Source organism: Musca domestica, unplaced genomic scaffold (assembly GCF_030504385.1).
Source record: "Musca domestica strain aabys unplaced genomic scaffold, Musca_domestica.polishedcontigs.V.1.1 2, whole genome shotgun sequence".
Classification (NCBI taxonomy): Eukaryota; Metazoa; Arthropoda; class Insecta; order Diptera; family Muscidae; genus Musca; species Musca domestica.
The window spans coordinates 28,933,892-28,949,535 of NW_026712249.1; the positions used below are offsets into that span (position 1 = coordinate 28,933,892).

The window sequence follows — 15,644 nt, forward strand, 5'->3', positions numbered from 1 at the left end:
CTGCTGGGACAATGATTGACAGTTCAAAAATTTTGGAATTTAAATTTTTGAATGAAAAATTATTTAAATTTGTAAAAATTGTTAAAAATGAATATAATAACAACCTCCATTAACGTCGTGAAGGAAACATACAAAGCTACTTATTTTTGAAAAAAAAAAACATTTAAAAGTTTTTGACATATTAATTGATGCAGCTACCTGTATGCTTCTACCATGAGAATTGCGTAAACCAATTTTATACAAATTATATTTTTATTGTACCATAGTATATAATTGTACCGTTATATGGGGATAAAACAATATTACGTACAGGGTGAGATAAAAAACTGCAACAAAGTCAAACGCCATAATTTTTACATTTTTGAAATTGTATTAAATCTAAGCAAAAATGTCGGAAATAGCATTAGATTTGGTCGCCTTTGGCACGAATTATGGCCTTCAAACGGCCAATGAAACCGTCACATGCTGCCCAAATATTGCTCTGCGGTATTTTGGTCCATTCCCGGCGAAGCGCTTGCTTGAGGTGATCAACACTTTGGTATTTTTTTAGTGCTAGCCTTGCCTTCTTAAATTCTCCAACGGATTGGTATTCGGAGGTTTTTGTGGCCATTGTGCGCCGGAACCATTTGTAACCATTCTTGGGTAGCGCGTGCTGAGTCCTGTTGGAATGTCCAAGGTGTTTACGTGCCCAAGGCTTTAATACACCCTCCAGAATATTTTCGCGATAATATTGGGTATTTATTCTGATGCCACGGTCGATTAATACGAGCGGAGAGCGACTATCGGCAGTTATGGCGGCCCACACCATCACCATGGCCAACGAATGTTTTCTCATTGGAGAACCAAGCCATATTCGGCACTTTCGGCCAAGCAAAGCAACTCTTTACCTCTTTTGAGTCTATTTCCTTTCTGTTGCGGTGTAAGTTTTTGCACTTTTTAGAATTTCAATGGCTTTACTCCGAGCTCATGTTTCAACATTTGCCGAATGGAATATTGCGATGCGATATGTTCAGCTTACGAGCCATTTTTCGGCCACTGCGACGCGGGTTTCGATCAAGTCGGTTCTTTACTTTTCGAACCATTTCTGTTGATTTTGCAGTTTTCTTCCGTCCACTTCCTCGAAGTCGGGCTACGCTACCAGTATCACGGTAACTAGCGATGGTACGAGACACAAAAGATTTATTCACATTTAAATATAAAGAAATCACACTACCACGCTGGAATTCTATCACGAATAACTTTTTTTTCTGGAGAATTCTCACCAAAATGCTTTTGTTCGCTTGTAAATAATATAATGAGCTGTCATTTAACACATTTAACAGCTGTCGGACAAGTGGCTTAGAAATGACAGCAGTCTGAAATTGGTTGCAGTTTTTTCATCTCACCCTGTATTTAAATATTCGAACATTGGCTGAGGATTAACATCTGTCGGAAAAAGCGACAGATACTTTTTTTAATTTGTTTAAACCAATTTCGTTTGAGTGTTTTTCCATTTTTGGTGGATTCCTCTCCATATAACTTTTGACAGCAAGAGAAGACCAAGGTCTGAAATTCGTCTACTGGACGTCCTTAGAAATACGCCCTGTACTGTATAACAAATATTGGGAGCGCTTAAAAGGATGCTTAAAAAAATGACCTCACACGTGTAGTTTGGAAACATGGACTTTGGAGATGGATGCTATACCATAGACTAATAACTATAAAGACGAAGGAATTCGCTCCCCGCTTATCTTCGAAAAAAGATCGAATCAGGCAGATGTCGTTTCACGGGGTATGAGTGAAAATAAGTCACTCAATTCTAAAATGTTAAAATCACCACCCCATTCTGGCTGTTGCACAGTGTTGACTAATTGAATTCCCCACCAAAAAGGTAGGACTTTTTGTGTCAATCAAAAAGATCTTGAAAAGATTTCTTTTCTTTATTTATGAGAACAATTTTGTTTTTGTTTAAGAAAAAAATTACGATATATATTTTTTTACTTTCGTATATCCTTTATCTACTGCATTCGAATTATTATTGTTATTATTATTATCATGTATGTATGTATGGTATGTATGTATTTTGGAAAATGGGAAAGATGAGAGTACATATTTTTGTTGTTTACACAATAATCTATTTATATATTTTGTTGAAATTGTATTTCAAACCGTAACCAAAAATGTTTTTGAACCGACTTAAGTAAATACATGTGTTGTTGTAGAGGGAGGATGGAATTTTCAAAACAATCGGTTTTCACAAAAGAAAAATTGAATTTCTAATAGATACGTTTTCATAATAAATCTTATGCTTAATACATGATACAATTAACACTTTACGACTTAATGTAATTAAAAAAAAAGTACACACACGTAAAACTAGTGGGGGAGTGGAATTTTTTGGGGGGTGGGGGAAATTGTTGGACACACTGATGTAAGTAAATAAAACACTAATCTTAATTTAAACGAAAAAAAAAAAATAATAAGCTTAGCAAGTAGTCATTAATATTGAGTTAATTCGATTCAAAGTTTTCATGGGCAGTTGCATCATTGCATCGTCATTTTTTTAATCTTGAATTCGTTTCGACTCGGCTCTTCTGTACGCATTATCTTACTTTGTTTCAGGATTTTAAATTTTACACCCTTTGTTCGCATTGGGAACCGATTGCAAAAATCCCTATTTTCTGCAGACAACTGGTTTGTTTATATTTTATAGAATCGAAAATGTTTTTTATTACTAGCGTAGCATTGGAAGCGTGCTCTCCTTTTTATTATATAAATGCCTATTTTTCTAGCCATTCCTTAGAGTAGTCATTAATAGGAATTTTGTGCAGTCATGGCTAACCCAAATAGTTTAAGTAGTTTCTTTTTAAGCTTTTTAGGGTATCTTTTTTGCCTTTGTAGATTCCATAGAAATAATATTCGTTTCCTAAACCACTTATTGTGGCGGTTGGCTACTGTAATAGGAATAGGCACCTGGTGGGGGTCCCTGTGGCGGAGCACCTGGTGGCGGCATTTGTTGTCCAGCTGGGCGATATCCCTGGTAACCTTGCGGCGATGGAGGTGGATACTGTCCCTGAGGTGGCATTGCACCATAACCGCCCTGCGGCTGATGATAGCCATGTTGTGCATATCCGCCTGGTGGCGGCGGACCATAACCCTGGGGTGGCGGTGGAGCTCCATATGGAGGCTGTGCACCGGGTGGTGGTTGATACTGATTTGGAGGCATTGGTGGCGGACCTTGTCCAGGTGCTCCATTTGAGGGTGGAGCTGTAGTATTAGGCGGTCCTGTACCTGGAGGATTTTGCTGTGGTGGTGGTTGGGCATATGGTGAATTGTTTCCAGCCACGCTAGACGGTGGCGATGAATAAGTCGCCTGAGGGCCAGTTGGAGGTGGGCCACTGTTGGAAGCCGGCGGATAACTTTGTGGCGTTTGCTGTTGTGATGCTGTTGCTGGTCCCGGTGGTCCGGGCGGAGCAGATGATTGTTGTTGTTGTTGTTGTTGACCCGTCTGCTGGGATGTTGGAGTTGGTCCAGCCGCACTCACTGCACTGGAACTACTCGTTGGTGGCTGAGAGGGTGGAGGTGTTGATTGCACACTAGTTGGTGGATTTTGTGGGCCATTGGCACCGCTAACTGGTGGCTGTTGTTGATTTGGTGGCGGTGTCTGTCCTGGACTCGGCGAAGAGCTGTAGCCACTACCAGGAGGTGGTGCATTAGGATTCGGAGGCCCCCCTTGTGTTGTATTGGAAGGCTGATTGCCTTGTGTCTGTGGCGGTGGGGGTCCCTGCCCTGGATAACCCTGTGGGCCTGGACCAGCCTGTTGATATGGTTGATAGGGAGATTGAGTTTGGCTAGTTGGCGGTGGTCCATAGCCACCGGGTGGTGCATTGGTAGTTTGGCCGTAACTATTGGGTGGCGGTGCTCCATATCCTCCATAACCCATGGGTGGCGGTGGACCAGCGGAGCTTTGTGGTGGTCCATATTGATTTGTTGGCGGACCTTGGTTGCCACCCGGTGGACCGTACATTTGCCCTGGCGGAGGTTGTTGTCCTGAATTCATTTGTTGATTGGGTGGTGGAGGATAGGATCCGGGTGGTACTTGTTGGCCTGTGTTAGCTCCATATGGATGCTGCCCAGGTGGGCCATTATTTCCCGATGTTGGTGGCATTCCGGCATGACCTTGATATCCAGTTTGTGCATTTGGCGGCGGGGGTCCATATCCGTGGGTTGGCGGTCCGTAAGGATAACCACCCTGTGGAGGATATTGCGGCTGCTGTTGTGGTGGATAACCGGGATAGTGTGCATGTTGTTGTGGTGGATATGCTCCCCGATATTGGCTTTGCTGGGGAGGAGGGCCTTGAGGCGGCTGCTGTTGGGGCGCTTGTTGATTTGGTGGCCCCTGGGGTGGTTGCGATGTCCCCTGACCAGGAGGAGGAGCACCCGGAGTTGGTGTACCCGAATTTGGACGTTGTTGGCCTAGTGAGATACATACATGAAAATTTAGTTTTTGAATTTGTTTTAACTTAGGTTTAAGGTCAACGCACTTGCTTTTATATTTTGAAACAATAAAGAATTATTTGATTGCAAATAAAAGTCATTTGTGTACTTACTGCCTTGATTGCTAGCATTCGATCCTTGTGGCTGTTGTGGACCCGATTGCTGTTGCGGTTGTCCCTGACCAGGAGGCTGAGATGGTGGTCCTTGGGGACCCGGTCCACGATAGGGTCCTTGTTGTTGCGATTGTGGTGGCGGTCCGCCTTGTTGGCCACCAGGACCTTGAGCTTGTGGTGGACCATTCGGTTGTTGTCCCTGACTACCATTCGGTGTCATCCCCGGATGCTGTTGTGGCACTTGACCTCCATATGGAGGCATTCCCGTGTTTGGTTGACCACTATTATCATGTTGCTGCATTGAGACCATACCACCACCAGGCGCACCCGGGCCACCCATTTGTGATTGGCTACCAGGTGGTGGAGGAGGCCCACCTTGCAGCACCGATTGCTGCTGTGGCGGTGGTCCTGCTGATCCCATCATGCCATGTGGACCCTGTTGCTGTGCCTGCGGTTGCAGAATGTGTGGTGGTGGCAGTATCTGATTTATATTCATTGTAGGATCTGCCAACTGTGCCAAATAAACGAGATTTCGATGCAGAGCAATGTGATATGATGTACATTCATACGACTTGCCCATATTCTGGAAGCTTTGTATTGTTTGAATAATTTTACAATTTTCATCGAGTATTTTCTGTATATGTGTGGGACTTGGAGGTGGTACACCACCACCATGTTGTCCGGCCGATGGAACACCCATCATGCCTTCTGGGCCGCCCGAGGGACCACCCATAACGCCCATGGGAGGACCCCGTTGCATTTGTCCACCACCGGGTCCACTCATACCCATGCCAGGGGGCATACCCGGACCACCACCTCCCGGTCCCATCATACCAACGCCCGGACCGGGTCCAACAACCGACTGTTGTTGCGGTGGCTGCATTGAGTTCGGCGTTGTCGATTGTGGAGGCTGCATCATACTTCCTGGAGGTGGTTGACCAGCCTGGGGCGGTGGTTGCGGCGAGAAGACCGCAGTCATTTTACTGGCTGCGGCCTTCTTCTTCCGCTTGGGAGTTTTTTCCTGTTTTTCCACAATTTTGGCTGCTTTTTATAAAATCCGAAGGAAAATCCAAGTGATGTTAAGGGGTTTGTGTTTTAACTTTTAAACTGTGCCAACAATATCAATTTCTTCCCAATTGCTGTAATTACTCTACTCTGGCAATCGGCTTAGCGGCTTTTTTCGCAATCGTTTCACGTCCGGTTTTTTCTCTACCAATAATTTATTTTTTCGTTGTTTTTAACGATATCACTATGGGTATTTTTAAAAAAAATACTTGCAAACATGCAAAATTATTTGCAAAAACACATTTTACAACTTGCAATCAAATCAATAAAACATTTTCACACAATTTTATATTTGCAAAAATGAAAAATGACGCCTTTCCACGAGTCTTGCAAAATAGGGATGCATAATTTGATTTTTGAATTATCGATTAGACGACCGATACTAACGGCGTTGCTAAAATGCAATGGCGCGACGGCTTGACGCGTAGTGGACTCTGCATATCACACTGAAACGATAAATCGAAATCCATAGTGCTGGTATTCATCGTGTAATAATAACACTGGAATAGAGCAAATATTTACGGATCCAAATGTATTTCCAAAAGTAATACGATTCTGTAAATAGGTTTATACAGAATGAACGACAATTATTAGATGAGTATTTTAAGTTTGAAAGCTACTGTTTTTGTTTTGGCGTTAATGCAAAAAAAAAAAAAAAAACAATTTATAGCATAAACAAATTGAAAGCGCCTGTGAGTGTATGCAGACAACATGGTAGAAGAATATAAGCATCAACGCTTGGGAACACTGATATGTCAACATTTTTTACAATTTTTGACAAAAATAAGTAGATTTTTCTATGTTTTCTTATACAACGCAAATCGGAGGTTGTAATGATATATATTTCTCAACAATTTTTAGAAATTTCAATAATTTTTAATTCATTATTTTCAATTCCAAAATTGTTCTGACAGTTCATTGTCCCAGCAGCTGTGTCGATGCGACTACCTCTATTCTTCTACCACCACATGGGCCACCATAACAGCCGATGGTGGCTCTCCGCTCGTATTAATCGACCGTGGCAACAGAATAAATGTCGATTATCGAGAAAATATTCTTGAGGGTGTATTAAAGCCTTGGGCACGCAAACATTTTGGCCGCAGACCTTGGACATTCCAACAGGACTCAGCACTATCGCACTCAGCACGCGCCACCCAAGAATGGTTACAAAATGAGGTTCCTTGCTTCATTTTCAGCGCACAATCGCCACCAAAATTTCCGGATTCCAATACGTTGGACTATTGTGTCTGGAGTATTTTGGAAAGCAAGGTTGGCACTAAAATATACCAAAGTGTCGATCACCTCAAGCAAGTGCTTCGCCGGGAATGGGCCAAAATACCGCAGAGCAACATTTGGGCAGCGGGTGACGGTTTCATTGGCCGTTCATTCGTGCCAAAGGTGACCAATTCGAACAAACTTATTCTAAAATTTGATGCTATTTCCGAAATTTTTTGCTTTCAATCAATAAAATTTAAAAATTATGGCATTTGACTTTGTTGCAGTTTTTTATCTCACCCTGTAGGCTGTACGCTTCGGAACATTGTTATGTCAAAAATTTTAAAATGTTTTATCAAAAATAAGTATATTTTTAAATGTTTTCTTATACGACGTCAATCGAAGGTCCTTATGATATGCATTTATCAACAAATTTAAATGATTTTAATTCAAAATTTTCTATTTCAAAATTAGCTTGACAGTTCATTGTCCCGTAGCTGTGTCCATGCGACTACATGTACTTTTCTACCATGATTAATACGGCTTATGCTTAGGCAGACTTGTGTAAACATCACATAATGTCATTTGTTGACACGGCTGTATGCCGAAATTTAAGGTATGATCTAAAAAACGTTGCCACATTTAACTAAAAGTCAACATATTAATAACGTCTGTCACAAACTTGAGTGGCTGGCTCCGTACTTCTAATGTCAACAGTTTCATGCAAAGCAAAGTTCGTGAGCGGTGGTATTTCATTATACGGTGAACAAAATCCAAATAATATAAAGCATATAGCTAACTATTTGTTTATCTAACCAAGAGCCAAGAATTTTGTGACGTTTTAACAAGAAAACAAAAGAAAAAAAAAAAAACAAAATACATTTATGAAAGTGAAACAAAAAAATCGTTTAAAATAAAAACAAAAAATAGGTATTCACATTTAATTGAAACCCCCTCTGTCAACGTCAAGGAAAATGCCATAGAAGATGAAAAAAGAAATGTTGAAAGAAACATACACGCACACACACGCAAGAGGAGATAAGCTAAAGAAGTGAAAAGAGCTTCAAGCAGTAGAAGAGAGAAAAAATTAGAAATTTCATAATTTAAAATAAAAGCAATTATTTTGGACTTCAGCCAATATACAAAGAATATCATAAAGCGCAAATGTTAAAATATTATTTTGTTGTTTTTGTCCTTATTTTATGTAATTGCTATCACACAAAATCTATAGTATTATAGTTTAGCCGCTTTTTTTCTCCTACCTGCTCGTCGTCGTTTCGTTGGTCTCGTATTTTTTTGTGTTGGGTGAGAGACAAAATGCTGTGGAAATTGCACGCTCCCTCTCGATATGAATGCGAAATAATGGTACATGCTATAAAGTGAGTTAGAGTTGCCATGTGTTGTTTTGTTGGAAGTACAGTGCTGGATGAAGTTGTAATGTTATGATGTCAATAATACCCCAAAAATCTAGTAGTTTAACAAAAATTCTACGATTTTTCAATTTCATTGGAGAGGTAGGTATTTACGGAAAAACCTGAGGAGATGTACCCGATTATTTGCTCTCATGATTCGGTTAAGATGTTTGCTACAAAAATAAATATAAATAGAATCAACAGTTGGTCAGTCAGACGGCTCAAGATTAGTCTAAGATTTTTTAAACTCCCCAAAAAAAAAAAAAACCACAAGAAAGCCATGCATTTTTCGTAATGGCACTCGATCGATAAAATGTAAAAATGTTTTATCTAGTTGACAATACTTATTGTTTCCACGAAATTAGGTTATGTTTTTATCAAAAGTCTTAATAAAACAATCATTCAGTATACCTTACCTGCATTAATTTTCCAGAAACGGTTTTCTTAGAGAGCAAAGTGGTTTAATTAACTTTTTTTATAAGAAAATTGCAAAAAAGTAATCAGACAGAGCTGTACAGGGTAGGATAAAAAAACTGCAACCAACTTCAGACAGCTGTAATTTCTAAGCCAATCGTCCGAAAAAAAAGTTATTCGTGATTTCTTTATTTTTGGCTGGAAAACCACAAGTGGCTATCGTTAGAGATCTTCAGCATTTAAATGTGAATAAATCTTTTGTGTCTCGTAGCATCGCTCGTTACCGTGATACTGGTAGCGTAGCACGACGTGAAGGAAGTGGACGGAAGAAAACGGCAAAATCAGAAGAACTGATTCGAAAAGTAAAGAAGCGGCTTGTTTGAAACCCGCGTCGCAGTTGCCGAAAAATGGCTCGTGAACTGAACTGCCGAATTTGGTTTTCTCCGATGAGAAAACATTCGCTGTCCAGCAACAGTTTGTAAACAAGCAAAATGATCGTGTTTACTTGCCAAAGAGGCCAGCTGAAAATGTGCAACTTCGGTTGGCCACCAGAACTCAAGCGCCGGCCATGGTGATGGTGTGAGCCGCCATAACAGCCGATGTTCGCTCTCCGCTCGTAAAAATCGATCGTGGTCGTCGGGCGTCAGAATAAATGCCGAGTATTGTCGCGAAAATATTCTGGAGGGTGAAATAAGCCTGGGCAAGCAAACATTTTGGCCGCAGACCTTTGACATTCCAACAGGACTCAACATGGTTACAAAATGAGGTTCCTCGCTTCATTTCCAGCGCACTATGGCCACCAAAATCACCGAATACTAATCCGTTGGACTATTGTGTCTGGAGTATTTGGAAAGCAAGGTTAGCACTAAAAAATACCAAAGTGTCGATCACCTCAAACAAGCGCTTCGCCGGGAATGGTCCAAAATACCGCAGAGGAAAATTTGGGCAGCGTGTGACGGTTTCATTGGCCATAATTCGTGCCAAAGTTGACCAATTCGAACAAATTTAAACGTATTCTAGAATTTGATGCTGTTCCCGATTTTGCAGTATTTTTATCTCACCCTGCATATATAAAATAAAATAATGATCGGAATTAAACGAAGGCCAAGGCCTTCATGACAATTAGACCTTTTTTTGGTACCCCAACAGTCCAAACATTGTAACCATTAAATGAAACCTGGAAACTCTACGTAATTCTTGGAAAGCGGTTTATATAGATTTGTGTTTCAGAGCAGAAGAATGTTAAGTGTTTTTTTCTTCGTTGTTGTAATACTAAAATTAAAGTAGATTTTTGCAATTAAGAAAAAACAATAGTAAAAGCACAAAAGAAAGAGTTGATTTTAATTCATAACTGTCATTAAAACCAGACGCTGGAGTGATTGTGTGTAACCATGTTTTTCTTGGCTTCAGACACCAACCAACTGAGAGCATTAACGAATTAGGCGCGCGCTCCAATGATTACCTCCTTTGATGATATAGAAACACGATTGGCTCTCTCCCTTCGATTATTTCTTTCATTTGCTGTGTGTGTGCGTGTGTTTTTGTTTCTTATTTTGAGTAGAATTCTTCTTTACCTACCATCTTCCCCCCGTGAGGGAAAATAAATCATTAACCATTTCTATTTCTTATTATACTTTTTAGAGAAAAAGAATACAGCAATAACAACGGTAAACATCAACAAATTTTGCGGATGTCAAACAACAAAAAACAAACAAACATTTGAAGTCATCAACGGTGGCTTTTGGCGATTTCTATTTGAAAGATTTGTTAACAAAAAAATAATAAACAATCTGATTTGTTAACACACACAAACAAACAGACGCAGGCACACATTTTTTAACATTATATACAAACGTATATTATTAACATAAACGCAAAAGAATAATAACAGAAAATAACACATTTATGTAGTGCACATTGGTAAGTTGCTTTCTTACCAATGTTTTCCCTCGTTCAAATGAAATTCCGTGCATTATTGGTACTATTATCAAAAGTATGGACGTGCATATGTTTTATGTTCAATCGCCAAGTCAGAGCAGTAAGTAATCTTTAAATTATGAATTATGTTTGTAATATAATACAGGAACAATGTGCATGCAGTTATGATTTGTAAACATTTATTTTTTTTTTTTCATTTCATTTCGTTGATTTTTTTTACGTTTTACATGGGCCAATATGAGTTTATGCTTTGTTTTTCGAAAAAAAATTCTACAAAAAAACATTTATTTGACTTTTTTATATGAAATTAACTCTAATGGCTATATGTTCGCAAGTGTCTACCGCACTTATGAAAGATTAGAGAAACTATCTTCGTTCCAGTATTTTAGTTGGTAAAAGCATAAACAAAAAAAGGTATAGACTAAAAAGTTTTCATAGGTATGTCTGGTTACTTTTCCGTCAGGAATTGTCCATTAACTTCTCTCTGAGAGAGTGAGGTAGTTTTATTCTCTTTTGCAAGAAAACTGTGAAAAGTAAACAGACGGAATCCCTGCAAAAACTTGCAAGCAATCAGCTGATTTGTCAAAACAAAGTAATTTGTGAAAAAAAAGAAAAATTAAAAATTAGTGAACAACAAAACAAAGTGGCTGCGTTTTTATACCCTACACCATAGTATGGAGGGTATATTAAGTTTGTCATTCCGTTTGTAACACCTCGAAATACAAATTTTAGACTCCACAAAGTATATATATAATCTTGATCAGCATAAAATTCTATGTCGATTTAGCGTTGTCCGTCCGTCTTTGGAAAACACTCTAGCTTCCGAGTGAATTGAAGCAGATTGATAAAATTTTACTTAAATGTATTTTATGTATGCAGGGTTTTGGTATATTTTTTCGTATAGCCCCCATATAACGATACCTCCCGATATTCGGTATTTTGGTGATTTTAGCGAATTTGTTCACCGCAATTGTTTCAAATTTGGTATTTGAAGTTCGTAATGGATATTACAGCCTAATACAGAAAATTGTCTGTGCAGGCTCACGTCATCGTATAGCCCACATATAACGGTACCTCCCGATATTCGGTATTTTGATGACTTTAGCGAATTTGTTCACCGGAATTGTTTCAAATTTTGTATTTGAAGTTCGTAATGGATATTACAGCCTAATACAGAAAATTGTCTGTGCAGGTCCACGTCTTCGTAGAGCCCCCATTTAACGCTACCTCCCGATATTCGATAATTTGATGATTTTAGCGAATTTATTCACCGGAATTGTTTCAAATGTGGTATTTGAAGTTCGTAATGGATACTTCAGCCTAAGACAGAAAATTGTCTGTGCAGGTCCACGTCTTCGTATATAGCAGTACCTCCCGATATTCGGTAATTTTGTGATTTTAGCGAATTTATTCACCGGAATTGTTTCAAATTTTTCGTAATGGATTTCGAAATTCGTAATGGATACTTCAGCCTAAGACAGAAAATTGTCCCGATATTCGGTATTTTGATGATTTTATCTACATTATTACTGACGCCTACATCTGCTCCCTGTCCCACAATGGGTTACAATTTTAAATAACTAAAAGCTTACAAAATCTGAGATAAGCTTCCGATTCTTTTCAAACTTCACAAATCCCAATATTTCTACCAATACAAGATGTGGTGTGATGATGGGAGTTATCGACCAACTCCTTGTAATACCTGGCCCATAGAGGGTTAACATTTTAAATAATCAAAAGCTCACAAAATCCGAGATAAGGTTCCGATTCTTTTCAAACTTCACAAATCCCAATATTTCTACCAGTACAAGATGTGGTGCGATGATGGGAGATATCGACCAAATCCTTCTGATACCTGCCCCACAATGGGTTAAAATTTTGAATAACCAAAAGCTCACAAACTCCGAAATAAGCTTACGATTCTTTTCAAACTTCACAAATCCCAATATTTCTACCATTACAAGATTTGATGCGAAGATGAAAAATCTCTTTCTAAAGGGCCTCGAGGTTCAACGGCTCAACACTCCAATACTCTGTCAACCTGTAATGCCTGCCCTCAGAGTCTGTTTCAATGGGAATATGCACTTGCGAACCCTCCTGCCTCTGCCAAGATACCAAAGATGCAATACAAAATCAATTTAAAGTTCTGCCTTTTTTACATATATCCAAAATAATCTGTTGAATAAGGTCCGCCTTTAATTAGGTTTTTCTTTTTTTTCAGTTTTTCATAGTTTTGTTCTTGTTGTTTTTGCATGACAAAGTTATTTCTTATCAAGTTTTTTTTTTTGTATAAGCAATTTGATATCAATCGTTATTTCTTATCAAATGGCACCATGGTATTGGGCCTGTAGAGAGCGGTAGTCAACAAACATTTTCTTCTGTTTAGAATCAGGACTACATACACATATGTTTTTTTGTTATACAATACATATGTACAAGTATGCAGTAAAATCGAAGAAGAAACAAAGTGGAAATGAAAAACACTCACTCGTTTCCCTAAACTAATGTCTCCTACTAGCCATTCTTCGAATCTACCGCATGTATGTATGTATGTATGCATGCAATATTATTGATCCATGTCAAAATGTTTTGATGAATGAAAAAAAAAGTATAAGAATCACTGATATGAACCACTTTAGTTTGTCCAGTATCAACCTGTCAAATATGAACTGTTTCCGCTGTCGCCGGTGTCACGGCATCGCCTTAGCATTGTCCAGAGAAAGACATTGGTATTGGATTTAGATGAGACCCTAATACATTCACATCACAATGCTATGCCCAAGAATACAGTTAAGCCGGGAACGCCACATGATTTTACGGTAAAGGTGACAATTGACCGACATCCTGTACGTTTTTTTGTGCACAAGAGGCCACATGTCGATTTCTTTTTGGATGTGGTGAGTATTGAACAGATCATAATCATAACCACAACAAATTGACCTTTTTTTGTCATTATCTCTCTCTTTTTATTAGGTATCGCAATGGTATGATTTGGTCGTTTTCACAGCCAGCATGGAAATTTATGGTGCAGCCGTGGCTGACAAATTAGACAATGGCCGTAATATATTACGACGCCGCTATTATCGTCAACACTGCACACCCGACTATGGTTCATATACCAAAGATTTATCAGCTATTTGCAATGATCTAAATAGGGTAAATATATCTAGGCAATTGCGGTTTTACATTGGCGATGGATGTTAATAATAGTTGTTTAATCTCCTTTATTGTTTCTGCAGATATTTATAATTGATAATTCTCCAGCAGCATATCGTTGTTTTCCCCACAATGCCATACCCATAAAAAGTTGGTTTTCCGATCCCATGGATATTTCATTATTGTCATTACTTCCAATGTTGGATGCCCTAAGGTTTACCAATGATGTCCGTTCAGTTTTGTCAAGAAATTTACACTTACATGGTTTATGGTAGCAGGTAATTTAGCAGTTTCACATTTGAAATATTCCCAAAGTTTTCCATCCAACATCATTGCGATACTCTCCCTCTCTCTCTATCTCTCTCTTTGTTACAGATTAAGAAGCTGAAAATTTGGTGCTGTGACACTTGAACGAATTTTTGTTTGTTTACTAAATATTACATTGTCTTTTTTTAATTTATGTGAATGATCATTTCAAGAATGAAAGCAAAAAGCAAATTTGTTATTTGACTAAAAAAAAAGAAATATCTACAAAATTTATTATAATTTTTGACTTGTACTATAGAGAAAGAATGGTACACATTTACAGAAAAAATTAAATTGAAAAAAAAAACTAATAACAAAACACATCCCTTCCTCTGTCCTACTTATTCTTCCACCACCAAACCCCCCCTATATCATGTTTACGTTATTTAAAATTTATTGATTTTATATTAACGTTTAGTATATAATGCACATATAGTTGTAAATCAATTCTGTAATAAGTTTCTTTAAAAACAAAAAAATACATATTATATAGATATACACTTACATATATATATGGGGCATTACAAATTTATTTATATATATATATGTTTAAATATGTTTTATAGCTTTGGGGTCCCATCTTTTCTTTTTTTTTTCAAATTGTTTAAATTTGGCGGTACCTTTTTGTGTTTAATTATACTATTTTGTATATTGATACGTTTCGTCTAATAGCACCGACGGCTATTTATTGTATGAAATTTGTTCGTCGGGCAAAATAAAAGAAAAAACAAATAAACAAACAAATAAATTATTAATTTATATGAAAAGTGTATGTTTTTTTCTGTTCAGTTGTAATATTATTTTTTTTTTTTATGTTTAGTATAATTTGTCGTTTTCCTTAAAAACAAATAATTTAGGACAACTCGTATATAAGCTTTGACATAAGAAGTGATTAATAAAAATTAGTTTTAAGAAATCAAAAAAAAGCTTTTATTGTGTGGAAACAAATAGAGGAGTTTTAAATATTTAAACAGGTTTGTCATCAACTTTTTGTCAAATGAGGCTATACCTTTATAATTTTGTCTAAAGGTTAGAGTACATAAAACGCTTTTTTGACTGACTGACTTGAGTCATCGGCTGGCTTCTTCGAAGATAAACAGAGGAGTTGTAGGTTGACTTAGTCAGATTTTGGGCCTATGCTCCTTTCTTCCTTTCCGAGGCAGCCAGCCCATGACTTATGCCAGCCAAAAAAAGCGTTTTATGTATTTTTACCTTACGAAAATGCTGGAACAAAATTCTCTCATTGATATCGTAAAAAATTTCAATCGAAAGTGAAAATTATTATTAGAAATTTAAGGTGAGAATACATAAAATGCTTCTCTGACTGGCTTAAGTCATCGGCTGGCTTCGTAAAGGAACAAAGGAGTCTTAGGTTGACTTAGTTCGATTTCGGCCATACACTCCAAGTGGGGGGATGGGGAAAAATATTTTTCATATTTCACATAAAAATGAAGTATCGGCCAAAAAAATCTCTATTATCTACTTAAATACTTCGGAAATATATTGGTACAACTTCATTTTCGTTTTGGATTCGAAAAAAATGGCGTTT

General features: G+C 38.0%; 2 protein-coding genes across 4 annotated transcripts; one reads left to right on the forward strand and one right to left on the reverse strand.

Moving 5' to 3' along the window:
- Window positions 1-1,898: 1,898 nt before the first annotated feature.
- On the reverse strand, window positions 1,899-6,005 carry LOC101901464 (basic proline-rich protein). The gene is made up of 2 exons (XM_005181208.4): window positions 4,590-6,005; window positions 1,899-4,455 (listed from the first exon to the last, which is right to left on the reverse strand). The coding sequence occupies exons 1-2, from the start codon at window positions 5,566-5,568 to the stop codon at window positions 2,915-2,917; spliced, it is 2,520 nt and encodes an 839-aa protein (XP_005181265.1). The 5' UTR covers window positions 5,569-6,005; the 3' UTR covers window positions 1,899-2,914.
- Window positions 6,006-7,565: 1,560 nt separating this feature from the next.
- On the forward strand, window positions 7,566-14,862 carry LOC101901628 (CTD nuclear envelope phosphatase 1 homolog). 3 transcript variants are annotated; one of them, XM_005181209.4, is made up of 6 exons: window positions 7,566-7,799; window positions 10,337-10,733; window positions 13,273-13,530; window positions 13,607-13,789; window positions 13,873-14,067; window positions 14,165-14,862. In XM_005181209.4, exons 2-5 carry the CDS (start codon window positions 10,635-10,637, stop codon window positions 14,062-14,064), a joined length of 732 nt encoding a protein of 243 aa, XP_005181266.1. In that variant the 5' UTR covers window positions 7,566-7,799; window positions 10,337-10,634; the 3' UTR covers window positions 14,065-14,067; window positions 14,165-14,862. The 3 variants fall into 3 exon arrangements, with proteins under 3 accessions (XP_005181266.1, XP_005181267.1, XP_058978021.1); XM_005181210.4 differs by having other exon boundaries at window positions 13,282-13,530; XM_059122038.1 differs by having other exon boundaries at window positions 7,611-7,631.
- The last annotated feature ends 782 nt before the right edge of the window (window positions 14,863-15,644 follow it).